At 46.5% G+C, this 19,267-nt stretch overlaps 1 protein-coding gene and 1 long non-coding RNA gene across 8 annotated transcripts in view; one reads left to right on the forward strand and one right to left on the reverse strand.

Annotated features, from left to right (window-relative positions):
* The window catches only part of ELAVL3 (ELAV like RNA binding protein 3), a 77,076-nt gene that overhangs the window by 24,804 nt on the left and 33,005 nt on the right, over window positions 1–19,267 (forward strand). For 6 of the 7 annotated variants that reach the window (XM_083593780.1, XM_083593777.1, XM_083593783.1 and 3 more), the window contains exon 2: window positions 18,044–18,266. In XM_083593780.1, the coding sequence (XP_083449906.1) occupies window positions 18,044–18,266 (223 nt within the window). The remainder of the gene's footprint in view (window positions 1–18,043; window positions 18,267–19,267) is intronic. The other variant, XM_083593778.1, reaches the window with a different exon arrangement.
* On the reverse strand, window positions 9,937–18,287 carry LOC310753112. Its single transcript, XR_014543193.1, has 2 exons — window positions 18,177–18,287; window positions 9,937–10,120 (listed from the first exon to the last, which is right to left on the reverse strand). It is a non-coding gene; the product is annotated as an uncharacterized lncRNA (long non-coding RNA).

Genomic DNA, 19,267 nt, shown 5'->3' on the forward strand with positions numbered 1-19,267 from the left:
GCTAAATGGCCTCAGCCCAGTATACCTGAAGGTGTGTCTCCACCCCCATCATTCTGACCGGACACAGAGTTCCAGCGCTGAGGGCCTTCTGCAGCCAAGTACAGGGAACCAGGCAGAGGGCCTTCTCGGTAGTGGCGCCCTCCCACCAGATGACAAAGAGAAAAACAACTACAGTGGTACCTTGGGTTAATATCTTATTTCTTTCTGGAGGTCCGTTCTTAACCTGAGGTACCACTTTAGCTAAAGGGGCCTTCCGTTGCCACTGCATGATTTCTGTTCTCATCCTGAAGCAAAGTTCTTAACCTGAGGTACTATTTCTGGGTTAGCGGAGTCTGTAACCTGAAGCATATGTAACCCAAGGTACCATTGTATTTTTATTTATTTATTTATTTGTTTGTTTATTTTATTTGTTTGTTTGTTTGTTTGTTAATTAATTAATTAATTAATTAATTAATTAATTAATTAGGACCAGGAAGGGGTTCATGGAGGTTTTTAAGCAGAGGTTGGATTGCCATCTCTCATGGATGCTTTAGCTGAGATTGCTGCATTGCAGCGGGTTAGACTGAATGATAAGAATAATTTTATTATTTATATTCCACCCATATATCCCACTCCAGCTCCCATCAGCCCCAGGGTAGCATAGTCAGGGATGATGGGATTTGGGGGTCTAGCAACATCTGAAGGGCCACAGGTTCCCCATCCCTGAACTGTGCATCATCACACACTCACGCATGGTCACTCATGGCTAAAGTAACTCCTACAGATGCAGTTCTTATTTGAAGGGCCTTTTGATTTCCAATAATAGAGCAGGATAGGTTAGAGAACTTAACAGTCCTGTCCCAAACCCTGAAGACTGGGGAAGCTGCGAGTCATTGGTTAGTAATAATTATTTCTGGCTATGGGGAAGCATAGTGTTTGGCTTCTCCTCACTAGTGTCATGAAAGCAGAAGTAAGAGAAAGTGAACAATGGGCTACAGCAGGGTGCCCAAACTTTTTTCAAAGAGGGCCAGATTTTATGAAGTGAACATGCCTGAGGGCCAACCAAAGTTGTTGAGCTTTTTTTTTTCAATTTTACCCCAAAATTGCAGTGCTTTTTAAAAGGATTTTATCTCAGGACATACATTGCCATGGGGGCCGGATTAAATTGACCAGCAAATTAGGCCCCCGAAATGGACTTTGGGCATGCCTAGGCTACAGAATGTGGCTCAGTGCAATGCCGGCACAGAAGCAAAGTAACTACAAGTTTCAAGATCTCATTGTGTGTCGTCGATAGTCACCTGCTGGGACAGGTTGTCCTCAAGGGTCTCTGGGTGTTGTGTAGTATTGTATATTAAATGGAAGAGGGCATGAATTCAGTTGCCCTTCCCCATTTGGACGGTGGATCCAGACAACATCTTTGTCTAACATTCATTGGAGCAGGGAGAGGAGCTGCATGTGCAGCGTGACACCCGTGTAAGGTGCATGCAGTGTTTGAAATTTGCCAGAAACGTTTTGCACCGTGCTTTCGACCACTTGCGACCAAGTGAAGATGCTCAGGCACCAGGATGCATGCCTGGGAATTATTGGATCTGGACTGTTTTCACACACTAATACCCTACCCCTCTTAAACTCTATCAGTTATATTTTATCTCCACAATCAGAATGAATTTCTGGAACCAAAAGGTTTTTTTCTGTGCAGCCTGAGCAGGAGCAGTCGCCATTATGAAAAAAGTTGGGATAGGCCAATATCGTATGTGCGCTGTCCCTGATCAAGTGGCTTTTCTTCTTTAAGTTGTCAAAGTTCTTAACCTAGTTCAAGGTTGTCATCTGAACCAGCCAGTTGTTTAACTGAGAATCAAGCACAGTCAGTCCATCACTTGAAAAATAAGATTTTAGAGCAGTCTTGCTCCAAAATGGCAACTAGACATTCCGTTTTGGCGACTGCAACCTAGGTTTAAGGAGCCATTTGGTGCCTAGCTTATATATCTGAGTTCCTAAGAAACACAGAAGCCCGATTCCACATGCTGTATAGCTCTCACTTCCCAATTATTTTCGGGAGATACGTTTTTAATGTGCCATGTTAATACAAACCCTTGCTTATTGTTGGGTGCTTGAGAGCCACGCCACAAAGGAAGACCCTGCATGCACATATTGCCATGAGTACCTTGCTCAGGAAGCCACAGGAAATCAACATTCTCTGCCCTTGAGGTGCTTGTGTGTGTGTATGAAATAAATCAGTGTAGAAAAAATTGAAAATATATATACTCCGAGTACGGTGGATTTTGCCTCTGATTAGGAAGAACATGGGACGTGGGTGGCACTGTGGGTTAAACCACAGAGCCCAGGACTTGCTGATCAGAAGGTCGGCGGTTCGAATCCCCGCCACGGGGTGAGCTCCCATTCCTCGGTCCCTGCTCCTGCCAACCTAGCAGTTTGAAAGCACGTCAAAGTGCAAGTAGATAAATAGGTATCACTCCGGTGGGAAGGTAAACAGCATTTCCGTGCGCTGCTCTGGTTCGCCAGAAGCGGCTTAGTCATGCTGGCCACATGACCCGGAAGCCGTACGCCAGCTCCCTCGGCCAATAAAGCGAGATGAGCGCCGCAACCCCAGAGTCGGCCACGACTGGACCTAATGGTCAGGGGTTCCTTTACCTAGGAAGAACATAGTGTATGCAGTCTAAATGCTCAAATATTAGAGAGGACAATCCAGGAGTCCAGCTTTGCAGAAATCTCCTCCTGCTCTACCTCTCACAATGTAGAAAGAGAACCAGGAATTCTGACTTTTCTTCCCAGCTGCTGCCCAGTCATGAATGACCCAGTCCCCCCGGGCACGAAGCAAACCTTCCTCTCCTTCCCCCACCCCCACTCCCAGCCAACCTTCTCCTGCTTCTCCTCCCGATTGTCTTCCACTCTCCCTGCAGTTTCCCTTTCTGGAGAGGAGGGAACTGTGTGTGTCATTGTTGGGGTGGGCGTGTCGGATGCATGTAAGAATAGCAGCATTCGGTGGCTGGCAGTCCTTGTGCCTCCTGTCGCCTGGGCACTCAATGCTGTATTGTCCCCAAGGCTCGGCTGGGCAGGCCATTGTTTTGCATGCCGTGCTTGTCTCCGTGTGGGGAGGGGGGAGGAATAAAGGTGGCAGGGGTGGGCATTTGTGTGTGTCTGCTTTCCCCTTACGATTCCCCCCTTATTTTTGCACAATAACATATTATGAGGGACGCGGGTGGCGCTGTGGGTAAAACCTCAGCGCCTAGGACTTGCCGATCGTCAGGTCGGGTTCGAATCCCCGTGGCGGGGTGCGCTCCCATCGTTCGGTCCCAGCGCCTGCCAACCTAGCAGTTCGAAAGCACCCCCGGGTGCAAGTAGATAAATAGGGACCGCTTACTAGCAGGAAGGTAAATGGCGTTTCCGTGTGCTGCGCTGGCTTGCCAGATGCAGCTTGTCACGCTGGCCATGTGACCCGGAAGTGTCTTCGGACAGCGCTGGCCCCCGGCCTCTTAAGTGAGATGGGCGCACAACCCCAGAGTCGGACACGACTGGCCCGTACGGGCAGGGGTACCTTTACCTTTACCTTAACATGTTATGATGATGTCCACGTTTTTGATGCAGAGAGACGCATGGGGTCAGGACTTCTGAGTTTGTGAAACTGGGCATGCAAGGCCCAGGCCATTGGACTGTAGACTTCTTGGGATCTCAAGGAACGCTGCCCAGTTCTTGGGCAATGAAGAGGTTTGTTGCGGGACAGAGGGGGTGAAGGATTTCTACAGCGTCTCTTGGCACTAGGCTTCCCGATTCTAAAATGAATTTCAAAGGTAGTTTAAGCTGGCACAGTCTGCAGACAGCCTTGACAGTTCCTCCCCCAAATCCTGGGATGATAATAAATGCGATCTCTCTCTCTCTCTTTTTATGCATCTTTTCGGTGGCTGAGCAAGTAGGGCACATTTCTGCAGTCACACTTAGCAAGTGGCTGGGTGTATGTCTCTGTGTGACAGGGAGGGAGGAGGAGAGGATAGGACGCCCGATTCTCAGTGCACTCTGCCAGCCCAAATGCCCTCGCAGGCATCTGAGCCTTGACCGTGCGGAGCTCCAAGAGGGCCAGCCAGGGAACGCTGAAAAGTCTTGCATTTCTAGCAACTGGAGCTGGATGGGGTTGTTACAGCACAAAGACACGAAGCAAAGGGGAGGGGGGGTGTATCTGTCAGCTGAAGCATGTGTGCCGTGTCAGAAGGCACCCTGTTCCCCCACCCCATTGAGAGCATCGGGGGCCAGCTCCTCCTGCCAGGGCATCTTTCTTCCCCCCTATACAGAAGAAGAGGGGGGCTCTTCATCGGCAGCCAGAAAAATTTTCTGTGGGGGCCATATGTCCTGCCATTCAGGCTGCAGCCTCAGAGGCCAGCAGCACATCCACAGGCTGCAATGACGCATTATGGTGGCAAAGACCCCGGACTAGAAAGTTCCCTGCTCTTCTCATCTTGCTTCAGCCATAGACAGGGTTGCCATACGTCTGGGAAAACCCTTTTGGGAGCCAACATACCCATCCAGGCAGAGTTTTACATTTTAAAGGAAATGGGTTTTTTGGGCTCAGGCAGCTCAGGCTCGGGCTGCTCTGCACGCCACAGCTGCTGCCAGCCTGAGTTGGGGAAAGAGGTGCATGGGGCTGTTGCCACTGTGCCCACGCACCTTTTTTCCAAGCTCAGGGTGGCAGCGGCTCGGGCTGTTCACTTTTTTGCTCTTCAAAAATAGGCCAACCCGAGCCACAGAGTAATGAGGTGGCATGAGAGGGCTGGTGTTTCGTCAGTTGTCCTCATTTGTAAAATGGGCCTAATTGTACCTGTCTACCTTACATAGGATGCGGGTGGCACTGTGGGCTAAACCAGAGAGCCTAGGACTTGCCGATCAGAAGGTCGGCGGTTTGAATCCCTGCAACGGGGAGCTCCCATTGCTCGGTCTCTGCTCCTGCCAACCTAGCAGTTCGAAAGCACGTCAAAGTGCAAGTAGATAAATAGGTACCGCTCTGGTGGGAATGTAAACGGCGTTTCCGTGCGTTGCTCTGGTTCACCAGAAGTGGCTTGGTCACGCTGGCCACATGACCCGGAAGCTGTACGCCGGCTCCCTCGGCCAGTAAAGTGAGATGAGCGCCACAACCCCAGAGTCCGTCACGACTGGACCTAATGGTCAGGGGTCCCTTTACCTTTACCTTTATCTTACATGGTTGTTGTACCAATTCCTCAAAGTATGTGAAGTGTTTTGAGCGCAGAACACTCAAATGAATGTTACGTATCATTATTAATCGTGGAACAGCGCTTAGCATTGAAAACGCTTCATCAGATTATTGGCTGATTATTATAAAATGTTGCTGGATGAATTCCCCCCTCTTTTTCAGGGTTTCAGCTATGCCTTCTTCCAGAATACTTCATTTCATTACTCCCCTGGCTTGCTTTGCTGTCCCCCAAACCATTTCAAGCTATTGATCATGCTCAGTCCTTGTTGGACTTTCTTGGAAGTCCTGCCACTCTTTTGGGGTTTTTTTTTTTAAAGGGATCTGTGTATATCTGTAAACCTCGGTGTTTCCCCATCTCTCCCTCTGTTTTGGCTGCATTAGGATAGGTATTTGGAGAATGTGTATACATGAATATTATGTAGATTTGCACCTCCCTGTTCTTCCAAAGAGTGCGGGACAGTGTTTTCACTTCGCAACAGCACTCTGAGTTCCACTGATTCATCTGAGGTGGCAAGTGCCTTGTGTCCAAAATCTCCCAGTGAGCTTCGTTTAGGATACCCCAAACTTCCATAATCATGACTACTGGTCATGCAGGCTGCTCTGTTCTGCCGCATTGCACGCTGCTCAGTATGGCCGTTTGCTCAGGAAGTCCTAGGATGACATGAGAGGACCCCTGTCAGTTTACAGCAGGCTTCCTCAACCTCGGCCCTCCAGATGTTTTGAGACTACAATTCCCATCATCCCTGACCACTGGTCCTGTTAGCTAGGGATCATGGGAATTGTAGGCCAAAAACATCTGGAGGGCCGAGGTTGAGGAAGCCTGGTATACAGGGTAAACTTTGGCCTGACCAAGGGGCTGAGTTATAGATTTATTTAGGTGTTGAGAAGACACAGTGAGCTGGAATTTTCAGATGCACCTATCTGGCTTGTGAATGCTTGGGGACAAGGTGCATTTCCTGGGGCTGTCGTGAATGGAGAAGGGCCTGCTTAAGAAATAAAAAAAGGTCCGAGGAGGAGGAGGATTACATTGCCAGTGTTCTTAAAAGGTAAAGGTAAAGCACACGGAAAGGCCGTTTACCTTCCCGCTGGAGCGGTACCTATTTATCTACTTGCACTTTGATGTGCTTTCGAACTGCTAGGTTGGCAGGAGCAGGGACTGAGCAACGGGAGCTCACCCTGTCACGGGAATTCGAACCGCCAACCTTCTGATCGGCAAGTCCTAGGCTCTGTGGTTTAACCCACAGCGCCACTTAGGTAAGCTGATACCTGGCATAGATAACTTCTCAGGTAAAACATGCAATCGCGCAAATACGTCCGGTGGCCAGGGCCGCATGCTGGGCGTATTTGCACGATCAGCGGGGGGACTTTTGTGACAACGATTGCGCCAGTCACGAAAATCCACCCACTGGGGGTGCCAGCACCATGTTGATCTGCCCTGGGGCATTTTGTCACCCCCTTAGGGATGACACCTGGGGTGGACCCCCCCCCCCGTACCCCCTTGCGATGCCCCTGTGAAGGGAATCCATTCCGGAAGTCCGTTCGACTTCCAAAACATTCGGAAGCCCCTGCAGCCGATCAGAAGCCATGGAACCAGCGTCGGACGTTCGGGTTCCAAATAATGTTCACAAACCGGAATGCTCACTTCTGGGTTTGTGGCATTTGGGACCCACAGCGGTTGACTTGCAAGGCGTTTGGGATCCAAGGTACGACTGTACACATATATATATATTTAAAAAACTACTCCATCATACCTCCGACCCAGATTTCTGGTGTCTTTGTGTTGGCTCCTGACTTCCTCTCTGAATTGCAAGGGGTTCTATAGTGCACTGCTCTGGTTGCACGATGCAGGTGGGAGTGGGGCGGAGGTGGGACTCCACTTGGCAGACATGGCCCTCAATATTTCCTCCTCCACAATTGTCTCTGTCAGCTGATGAACTCGGCTGGGAGATGGCAGCGTGATGCAGCTGTCCAATTTAATTCAGGGATGTGCGCTTACCTCTGGGATGGTTTGGATCTGCATCCGATGCTTCCTGGTGAGCTTCCGAGGCTTCTGGCCCCTGCAGTCTAAATCCCTCCTCCAGCCTGGCCTGCTTCCCTCTGCATTGCAAATGGGTGTCACTAGGTTGGGACATTGAGAAGCATCTCCTGTACAGTCTGGAGGATGCTTAGCTGTAAGGGATTTTTTTTTTTGCAGTTCCATTCTGGGATCACCATTCAAAGTTGGGAAAGCAATACATCGTAAATGGGTGCCACTTCTGATATCCCCAATGGCAGTCGTGCAAATACCACATAAAAACAAAAACTAAACTAAACTAAATCCCATTAAGTAATTTTGCTCCGGTGAAATGGAAGAAGCTGTAGTTACCTAGTAGGTTTGGGTCTGCAACAGTAGAATAATTTCATCTCTTTGGGTGGTGTTCAACTAAGTTTAACTCATAGTGGACCCACTGAAAACAATAGACTTAACTTAAAAGGTAAAGGATCCCTGACAGTTAAGTTCAGCCATGATCGACTCTGAGGTTGCGGCGCTCATCTCGCTTTACTGGACGAGGGAGACGACGTTTGTCCGCAGACAGTTTTTCCGTGTTATGTGGCCAGCATGACTAAGCTGCACAGAGCAGCACACAGAGCGGTACCTATTTATCTACTTGCACTTTGACGTGCATTCGAACTGCTAGGTGGGCAGGAGCTGAGACAGAGCAACGGGAGCTCACCCTAGGCTCAGTGGTTTAGACCACAGCACCACCCGTGTGTCCCTTAGTCCCTTAGACCTAACTTAGTCATGTTCATTAATTTTAATGGGGCTTGGATACCACCCTTCCCTTGCCCCCATTAGGAAAAGCCCCAGACCATCCTTTAGTCCCAGGAGGTCACAGTGGCAGACAGAAGGTGAAAAGACACTCCACCTTTGCAATGGGAGTTTGGGCTCCTGTGTGTGTGTGCCAAGAACATAAAATTTGACCAAACGTCCCTTCTGGAAAGGAAAGGGCTTTTTAAACTCATGGTATGCACCCCACCATGCCCCCAATATAAGATACTAATAGCTGCTAGGAGCTCAAACAGGTCTGGATTCCCCCAGTCCTACTCTCCATGTTTGTTTCTCCTCCAGTTGACAACCATGGCTCTGCATTCTGTGATTCATCTATCCTTGACATTCCATGGGTCCTGGAAGTCACTGAGCAGTCTATTCAGTTTCATTAAAACTGCATTTCAAGATGCACAATTACAGGGAGGAAAAAACAATAGACCAATTAAACACATAAACAAAAAAACAAAACACAACCAACTCGGGTGGAAATTCTAGGGGACAGGTAGGCATGTAATTGCAAGAAAACTGACCCTTACAAGACCCTTTTTTTAAGCTTTAGAATTTGCAAACTAAATGTTTTTGCAAATCTGGGGAATCTTATTTCTGAGTGGCCTGTTCCACTGAGAGAGGGTGTGACAGGTCAGAGAAGGAGAGAGGGGTAGACACACCATCACAAGCTTGCTTGACTTTGCAGTTGTTTTGGTTGGCGTGTGTGATGGCCAGTTTGGATTTTGTGCATTTCAACCATTTTATTGTTTTGTTACTTCATATTCTCTCTTGAATGTTTGGCTTCATAAGCTGCTTTGGCCTTAGATCTTTATAGAAAAGTAGGCTTTGCCTTGTTAAAAATAATAACCACAATGGTGTCCCTTTTTCATGGCACCTGGACCATCCAAGGTCAGACATGGTGGACAGGTTTTCCTTCCATTGCTGTGTCCACTGGGACATCAGTGCCAGCCACTGATTTATGTATGCCTAACTTAAGCTCCTTACTTACATATTTATTACATTATACAATTGTTTTTAGGAAGCATTTCCACTCAGAAGCCTTCCAAGTATCCTCTATTTTTACATCCTGTTCTTCATCTTATTTTCTGATCTGAAACACACCACACACCCCTGCCTGGATTACTGCTCTTGAGTGGTTTTATTTTAGATTCCATATTCTGTTTATGGTTCAGTCCCTCATCTTAAAGTTTACTTACTACACCTTATCTTTTATCATAATTTTGTCTTTTTTTAAAAAAGCCACACTGCCCCCCTCCAGAACATGTCTTCCAATGAAAAGGCATATGAAATTCAAAACACATCAGAGCAACAGGAGCAGCAACTAATAATACTTAACAAAAACTGCAAAAAGAACAGAATGTGGTCATGTCTTTCTTCTTCCTTGTATTGCTCTCGTTCCTTTCTTTTTATGAAAGTGGGATCTTTCCCTTCTTCATTCTTGTTTCTGGCGTTAATCTTTGGAATTCCCTCCTAACTGCTAGTGAAATCAACCCAGTCTTCTGTTCCGAAGAACTGTCTTGTGTCCCATTTATTTCAGATAGTATATTCTTAATTGTTCAGCACAGAATGATTTTTTGTCTCCTTTTCCAATTCTCCTTTTCCTTCTCTTTCCCCCCTCTTCATTGCATGTATTGCTATTTTTCCATAGTCAGCCCGTGGGCAGCATCCTGTCATCTTGAATATTTTGGTACAGCGCCTAGATAGTTTTTTAGATTCTTGATGCATAGCATTTATGATTGCCGGATACAAAGGTGTGTCACCATGAGATAATATTGAAAGTAGGTACAAAATTTGCTCCCTTGTGCAGTTGTTGTTGTTGTTGGTTGTTGCTGTTTATCAAATTTATATCCCACCCTCCCCCCGGTGTGGTAAACGGACCCACAGTTTAGAACAGAGCTAAAACAGAAACATCTAAAAGCAGTTTCACTTACAAACACTATTTCATTTTGTAATCTTGGGGTTGTTGACTCCAGCTGTCAAGGATCAGGGTGCCATTTTGAAAACCATTTATTGATCATTGCTTAGTGTAGATAGAGGAACATTGGAAACCTGTTTAGATACAGTGCTGACCTTTGGGGAACCATCATTGCTGAATGAGGACGAAGCTGCGAAAAATGAAAACTAGTGTTAAGATTTTTGAGCGGGATCTTAGAAGGATCCTGCTGCCCATCTATATTCCACGTGTGCTATAGAATTTTGCCAGTCTTCTGCACGTTTGTGGCTATTTGGGGGGCAGCAACATACAATATGTAGAATTCTATGCTGACGTCCTACTTTTATGTCTCCCCCACCCCAAACTAGAGCAATTCCTTGTAACGGTGGCTTCTCTTCCTTTGCAAGATTTGTTGAGGCATCCTAGCAAAGAGTGCTGCTGTTAATACTGGCGTAGAACAAAATGCCTGCTTTTGTTGTTCATATCCTCATTCCCCTGCTTTATACCAGGCCGGGCTCTTTTTCCATCAGTGCCCAGCATTGTCTAAACTGGCAGGGGCTGCCTAAGGTCTCAGGCACAGAAGGGTCTAATTCTCATCAGCTGCTACTATCTGGTTCTGATTTTTCCAGCACCTCATTTAACTGCAGAGAATGCAGACATGACTTTAAAACACCCGTACCCTGTAAAAAGGGTGCTATCTCCATAGGGGCAGGGGGCTGAACAAGAGGGGGAAATGTGTGGGTCTCAGCTCTCTAATCACAGCTTCAAGAGCTGCACCTATGGTGTTTACAGACCCCACCCGTCCTTTAGCAACCAGATTAGGGGTAGCAGCTTAAGCTGCCATGGCATCACACAGCGAATGGCTGCCATGGCAACCAGGCCTGCAGGCCCCTGGGGCCAGCAACCTAGGACAGATGGCTGTCATGTGGGAAAGGGGGTCCGGGTGGACAGGGGGCTAGAGAATAGACCCTGGGGGTGTGCATATCTCAATCCAATTCCCAGCCCCATGCTTTCCCCTGCCAACATATGTTTGTTGGCAAGAGAGGGGGAGTAAGGGGGGCAAATCTCATTGTGTGGCTCTAAAGAGGATAGAGAGTGAGGATCATCCCAATTAAGGGCTTAGCAGGGCTAAAGTGGGCCAGAGCTTGAAACTGATACCAGATTAGGCTGTGTGATCCCAGCCTGTGGGTAACTGAGGGAGCACAATATCTTGTCTGGAAGGAAAACAGGAGGTAGCTGTTCCAAAACTGAGAGCTAACAGCTCCCCAATACCTTCCTGCCTAATCTCCTTTCCGCCTGACCTTCCTGGAGCCTTTCAAATTATACGCTGTTTAAATATTCCCGTATAACCAAACCCAGTGCTTCTTTTCTTAAAAAAAATGCGTTTGGGGTACTCTCATTTTGACTCAAGAAAATCACCATTTTATAGCTCAAATCTGGAAAGATCAATACAGTCAATGGACAAAAGTACAAAGATTCACAAAATGTTTAGGGGTGTGTGTACCCCCTAGAAAAAAGCACAGACCAAACCTTCTAGTGGTAAAGCGCCCTGAGATCTTCGGATGAAGGGTGTTATACAAATTTAATGATGATTGATAATAGTAATTTGTACCTCACTCTTCCAGGAAGCTCAGAGTTGTACTTTAGCCTCATGACATTTCTTCTGCTCACTTGTTTCATTTCTGCACAACTTTGCTTCCATCCTAGAACTCAAGTGATGACACTGAGAGCTAGCAGCTTGACACTCGAGATCTAGCAAGCTTCAGCACTAAGTGGGAATTTGAGGTGGTGCTTTTTAATTTGAAACCCAGTACTCAAATCACTGCATCACATAGTTGACTCCCTGTCCCGAAATGAAAGAATCATGCATAGTTCTGCTGCTTTTTGTTGTTGTTGTTCAGTCATTTAGTCGTGTCTGACTCTTCGTGACCCCATGGACCAGAGCACGCCAGGCACTCCTGTCTTCCACTGCCTCCCGCCAAATAGATGTTGGTAGTTTCGAGAAAACATTGTCCAACCATCTTGTCCTCTGTCATCTCTGCTCCTTGTGCCCTCAATCTTTCCCAACATCAGGGTCTTTTCCAGGGAGTCTTCTCTTCTCATGAGGTGGCCAAAGTATTGGAGCCTCAGCTTCAGGATCTGTCCTTCTAGTGAGCACTCAGGGCTGATTTCCTTCAGAATGGCTAGGTTTTATCTTCTTGCAGTCCATGGGACTCTCAAGAGTCTCCTCCAGCACCATAATTCAAAAGCATCAATTCTTCAGTCATCAATTCCCAACTTAGTAACCTTCCTGAACCTGGTTGTACCCAGGTGCAAAGGAGAGCAGGACTTTCTCTCCTTTTAACAGTTATGTAAAAAAAGGAAATTTCAGCAGGTGCAGCTTTGCTTATTCCTGCATTACAGGCTGCACCTGCCAAATCTCCCTCTTCTGCACAGCTATTAAGAAGGAGCGGCGGCGGTCCTGCTGATGTCCTTCGCAAATGAACATCTTGCATCCGGGAGGGAGGCAATGCTTATTTCTCTTAAATCTCTGGGACAGCACAGTGTTCTGCTGGTGCATCTCTGTCCACAGAACATATCCTGGGCTTGAAAGCTATTTTGCACCATGTCTGGGGCAAAAGCAAAAGCAAAAACAAACAACAAAAAACCCTAGCACAGTTACCATAAGATTACATGCTAGGTAATGTATGGATAAACGAGGCTCTAATGTATAGATAAAGATAGATAGAGAGATAGAGATAGAGTTAGATATCTATGCCTAGCATAGATAAAGTTTGGATTTGGGAAGGGAAAAAAAAGAGTTTCTGGAGAATTGCTTCTGTCAGCTCCATCCTTGCATCCATTTCTTTCTCTGTGTCATTCTCCAGTTACATAAATAATTTGATTATTTCCCCACTCGCGCATGCTGTCTCTGGTGAGAAGCATTTGACATTCTGTTATGTCTAAACTGGACTTCCAAAGCTTTTAAAATTATTATGGAAATTAAAAGTGAGCGCAGTGAAGAGCAACGAGGGTGCTGGCTCATAAGAACACGTCTTGCATAAGGAGACGAGGAATGCTTGGTGCTCCTCAGGTAGGCAGAGTCTTCACAGCAGCCACGCAATGTCATCAGCGGCATACAAATGCTAGCCTGGATTCCCTCCCCCTCCCCCATTGAGCTGGGATGTCTGCTTTTGCCTGGGTCCTGTTTGTGATACCAGAACGACCTGTTTACAATATCAAGTACCTGTCTTGATAACTCTGCAGCATGGTTTTGATTCAGCATATCTTCTACTCACAATTAAGTCTCATTGAGTTCAGTAAGAAGTTACTCTGCAGTTAAAGCTACAGTCCTAAACAGGCTTAATGGGGAGTGAATCCTGTTGAATACACTGGGCATTACTGCAGACGGAACCAGCACAGGATTGCCCTTTAGGCTTGTAGCCTTAAGGAGCCCATTACTTGACTTCCAAGATGAAAACAAGTTACTTTAACAAGTCAATCTGCATTATAAAGGATGGAATTGCAGAATTGATGTAACCCTTCTGCAGCAGCAGAACTAGTGGTGGTTAAACACAATATTTCTGGGAATCACTGTAGGGTAGTGATCCTGCAAATCTGGCACCCTGCATGGTGTTGTTCATCTCCTTGCATTGCTAACTCCCAGAAGTGACCTGACCTGACCACTGCCTCCTGGTAAGCATCCGTGATATTATAGACCGGAGGTCAAGTGAACATTGCTGCCCCACAATATCTTCTGCTGCTTCTTGTGACCCCAAAATTTTGGAATAAGATTCTAGTTATGACCTATGAAGCCCAAGGTATCTTAGGCCCAGGCTATCTGAAGGACCATTTTCTCCCTGCTCGGGCGCTGAGATGTTTGGGGGAGGCCCTTCTCTCAGTCCCACCCACCCTTACAGGGACGTTCACGGAAGACGGCCATCTTGGAGGCTGCTCTTTGACTTTGGAATTCCCTTCCCAGAGAAGCTACACTTGGCTCCCTCCCATCTGCAAGTGAAGATGGTTTTATTTTCAAGTGACAGTTTAACGAAAGAGCTGTGCTGCTTTTACTATCTGTAGTTTAATAGATTTGTTTTAATTCCATTATGGCTTAATGACTTTTTAGCTATTACTTTTTATATGTTTTTAGCTTTCTGGGTTCTTATTCATGCTGTTTTAATTTTTGGTAAGCTATGTTGAGTCTCAGTTCTGGGGAAAAGGTGATGATGATGATGATGATGATGATGATAAAATGGGTGCCCCATTTTTCTTCAGTTTTCCTGGGTTTTTAAAATAAAAAATATTATTATTACCTTTCTTCATATATGAATTGCTTTCTCCGAAGCATATCGAGGCCTTATTCACAAGACAACAGAAACACACAACAACTATCAGTCTCTGCTGCCTGCTACTCTGTTAAGTCTCTTTCATATCTGCGTGTTTCTATATTTTGGGGCTGCTTCACAGATTACATTTTGAGGTGGCCACCTAAAAATGCCATGAGTAGCGTTTCAAACAGAGCTATCACACTCCTAATGGGGAGCTTTGAGTCATAGCTGTCAACTTACAGATTGGAAAATAAAGGACCAGCAGCCTCGAAAATAAGGGATCAGCAGCCCAAATAAGGGATTTTGCTATTGTAAAGAGTTTCATACATTGGCAGGATTGACAAATGCTGTCAATCCGGCATGAGGCGGGTGCGGCGCGGCAGCGGCCGCTGAAGCACCGCCCTTCTGCGTCCCTCCCCATCCCCTCCTCTTTCTCCTCCCTCAGGCCGCCTCCTCAGCTGCCACCACCGCCTCCGGGCTCACGGGCAGCATGGGTGAGAGTCTTCCTCACCCCTCTCTCTTGGGCAGGGAAGGGGTGATGGAACTCCTCGCGCCAGGACGACGGCGCCAGCGCGCTCTCTCTCGCACGGCGGAGGACCCCGAGCCGCTGCTTCCCTCCCAAGCCGGGCGAGCATGAAACCCGGGAAATTTAAGGGACAGCAGCGGGACACAGCGCTGGGATAAGGGAGTTTCCCGCCAAATAAGGGATGGTTGACAGCTATGCTTTGAGTAGCTTCCGCTTCCTGTTGGTGATGCTCACTGGCAGAACATGCACATCGGCCCTGGGCGAGTATCATATCCCTTTTAAATACTGTGTAATGTCTGCTCTGTTTGCAGCTGCTTTCTTCCCTTCTTGCTGGTGATACTTTAGGGTAGGGCTGGGTTGAGTTGAAAACTGAACCAGGGAAGCCTCTACTATGGTGCCTGGCTTTCATGCTGCATGTGTTGCGCAGAATCATTGGTAGAGGCTGGTCAGCAAATTATTTGCTGCTACACAGAACTAGGGAGAGCGACTGCAGGCTGTGTGATGCGGAGCCATTTTGAAAGAAAGCACTTGGCCGTGACAGCTTTATGTACCTAGGATAAAAAAAACTCAGGCAAAGGGCATAAACCCACTCGCTTCACAAAGAGGGAGATGAGACCTGAGCCAAGAACCCCCAATTCAAAGCCCAGTCTGCAGAGGCCACAGTGTCCGACCAAAAATAGAACAACATGGGATTGATTCAGATATTGAAATCCCAAGGAGCCCCAGTTCATGTAGCAAAGGCCCTATTCATGCAGTGCTTTTGATCATATTAAAGGCAATTGGCCCAGGATGAAAGTCTCAGTGTGTCTCCCACCATATAACCTAAGGTAGCTTGAACCAAGATGTGGTGAAATTAGAAATGCACACATCAGAGTATTTGAGACTCAGCACACCAGTACTCTGAGAAACCCATCTAGTATTGATTTCTAGATGTTAAAAATGATGGTGCAAACAGCCACCATGGTGGAATGCAGTCTGGAAGCCTGAGTCCTTTCCCTCTTTTATTTTTGGATTTTTGACGCTGAGTTCTCAAAGCCATTGGGGGAGAATATGTATTGATAGTGAAACTGCATGTCATTGATTGTCTTTGGAAGCAGAATTAATGACAGGTCCTGCAGGCAGCGAAGCATTTTCCTTTGATGCTATGCAATCCTGGCCTGAAGCTGGAGATAATAGCAGAATCGATGGCCTGATCAATAGTTTAACAGGGAGCCATTGCACTGCTAGCAGAACAGAAGTCTGCTGGAAGGCAAAAGGGAACTGAGCCCGGGCACAGAGGCTTTGTGGAAATCAGGACAAATGTGGGAGGAGGAAACTGAATTGTGCCACTATTGCTGGAGGGAGGCACCTGTAGAATGCCTGGATTGTTCTGCAGAATGCAACTGATTTCCCCATCATGTTCCCAACTCTAGGCAACAGACGGTTGTTGAATTGGTGTACTGTATATATTAATGGATTCATTGATGCAAATGAAAAAATGGTGATCTGAACCATATGAAGTTGCCAAAAACTATGTGACTTCAGACTGTAGTGATGGGGAACATAATATCTATGCATGTGGGACATAAAAGGTAAAGGACCCCTGGATGGTTAAGTCCAGTCAAAGGTGACCGTGGGGTTGTGGCACTCATCTCGCTTTTCAGACCGAGGGAGCTGGTGTTTGTCCACAGACAGCTTTCCAGGTCATGCGGCCAGCATGACTAAACCGCTTCTGGCACAATGATGAGTGCCAGAGCGCACAGAAACGCCGTTTACCTTCCCGCCACAGCGGTACCTATTTATCTATTTGCACTGGCGTGCTTTTGAACTGCTAGGTTGGCAGGAGCTGGGACAGAGCAACAGGAGCTCACCCCATTGTGCAAATTTGAACTGCTGACCTTCTGATCAGCAAGCCCAAAAGGATCAGTGGTTTAGACCACAGCGCCACCAGTGTCCCTATGTGGGATATATCTATGGATGAATGGATTTTTCCAATTTTATATAAACACAAAAAGAAAAAGAAAAATATTAAAAACAAGTCAATTTCAATAACAATTTTTCAATAACATGTTTCTTTGACTTCCTCATACCTCCCCTTCTTGTTTTCTAGTTCAACTTGTTAATCCAGCAAATCCTAATCTCTTAACATTCCTTGTAAAATAACACCTTATTTTCCACTCAACTTTTTTTAAATTTAATGACTTAAACAATTTTAATCCCTATTATCTTTATCATAACAGCTAGAGACCACAAAAGTTCAATCCAACATCTTTTCAGAGTTCATTAAAGTACTATTCTTCTCTCTCTCTCTCTCTCTCTCTCTCTCTCTCTCTCTGCCAGTCAGAGGTACTTTGGGATAGTTTGAAATTCTCCTACTTCATGTGGATCGGCATATACAAATGATCAATGGGCAGATTTTTCTTCTTGCCTCTATTTCACACACTCATCCCAGGAACTTTTGTTTAGGGGTCAGTGGAATCCCCTCTGCATATTTTGTGTGCCTGTGGATCTGTTGCACATGCTCAAAGGCTCTCTGCCCCACACTTTTAAATCATCACTTCATACCTCTGCAGTTCCACCCCGTGTTGAAAATGGCTTTCAGGACTGTATTGCTCGGTGTTCCAGATCCCACAGGGTTATAGCAGGGTTGGTAACCTTGGTTGTGTGTGTAAGGAAGCAAACATGTGGCTCAGCTGACCTGACATTTCTTCATGGCTGGTGCATTTATTAATGGGGGAGGGTGTTCTCCATTTCTGTCCTCAACTCCAGCATTCCCTGACAACTTTGCTTTGAAAAACAATACTGCTTTGTTTGTTTAAATGGGCTTTTGATGACCAGGGAATATGCCATTTAACCTGTGTAACTTGAGGGTGTGTGTGTTGTGATTTAATGTATTGTCTCCTGTCCTGGGCCCTTGACATGGAATGGGCTATAAATAAAAATAAGTGCAAATTCAGTAATAAATAGTTGTAGAATGCCTTTTGTGTGCTGCACCTCACATGTATTCATCCCTTACATCTTGGCTCAGTGGGATAAGTGGTACCTGAGTAGCCAGCAGGCAAAATGCCTCTCCAACAAAACAAAGCTTGTCAAAGGAACTTCTGGATGGTTCAGAACAGGAACCCTGATCCATCCAGACAAACCTATGGCCAACCAGACCCTTCCCATCCCGACATCCTTGTAGTTTCAAGCAGAAACACCCAAGCCTGACACAGATTGTTGGGTTCTGCTTTCAGTTCCTTCATAACAGTAACCCCCTCCCCCCACTCCCTCTTGTTTTCAGCAGATAATCAGCACAATGGAGACCCAAGTGTCCAATGGTCCCACAAGCAACAGTTCCCTCCCCAATGGGCCACTGATTAGTGCCAATGGCGCCACTGATGACTCCAAAACTAACCTCATAGTCAACTACCTACCCCAGAACATGACACAGGAAGAATTCAAGAGCCTCTTTGGAAGTATCGGAGAGATTGAATCCTGCAAGCTGGTTAGAGACAAAATCACAGGTAAGACAATATGGCGGTGGGGGGTGGGGAGAGGGAGAGATCTTGGCTCCGGTTTGACTCAGACATCACGATAAGCCACAGTATGATGATGATGATGATGATGATGATAACGATGACGATGATGATGATGATAATGATGATGATGATGATAATAATAATAATAATAATAATAATAATAATAATAATGAAACCAAGCAGTTTTTGAAGAGCTCCAACTGGTTCCATTCAAACTGAGTTGATGGTCAACCAAATGGCGAGTGGGATAGCGTAAAGTGAGGTACATTGGGGCAAACAGAACTCCAGAACTCCATGTACAGTGATGGAGTCAGAAGCGGCAGTGACTTAAATTGAAATTGTGGCAGATAGCTCAGTAAAAACGTCAACGCCATAAGGCGGCAGCTGTGGAAAAAGAGGCCTGGAGACCCAAACCCATGAATGAGGTAAATATGTTTGGCATAGTAGGTGCTGACCTTTAAAGCCCTAAACAGCCTCGTCCCAGTATACCTGAAGGAGCATCTCCACCCCCATCGTTCTGCCCAGACACTGAGGTCCAGGTCCGTGGGCCTTCTGGCGGTTCCCTCACTTCGAGAAGTGAGGTTACAGGGAACCAGGCAGAGGGCCTTCTCAGTAGTGGCACCCGCCCTGTGGAACACCCTCCCATCAGATGTCCAAGAAATAAACAATGATCTGAGTTTTAGAAGACATCTGAAGGCAGAGTTGTTCAGGGAAGTTTTTAATGTTTGATGGTTTATCGTGTTTTTAATATTCTGTTGGGAGCCGCACAGAGTGGCTCGGGAAACCCAACCAGATGGGTGGGGTGACAACAAACAACAACAACAATAACAATAATTGGAATTTGCTGCCATAAAAAAGTGGCAATTGGCACCCGGTTAGCTGGCTTTAAACTGGGATTAGAGAAATCCATGGAGATTTTTCAGTCGCTAGGCAGAGGGGCCATATTGAATCTCAGGAGCACTTAGTAGCGGTGGTGGATGGCTTCC

The sequence above is a fragment of the Podarcis filfolensis genome, assembly GCF_964270895.1.
Source record: "Podarcis filfolensis genome assembly, chromosome: 17".
Lineage (NCBI taxonomy): Eukaryota > Metazoa > Chordata > Lepidosauria > Squamata > Lacertidae > Podarcis > Podarcis filfolensis.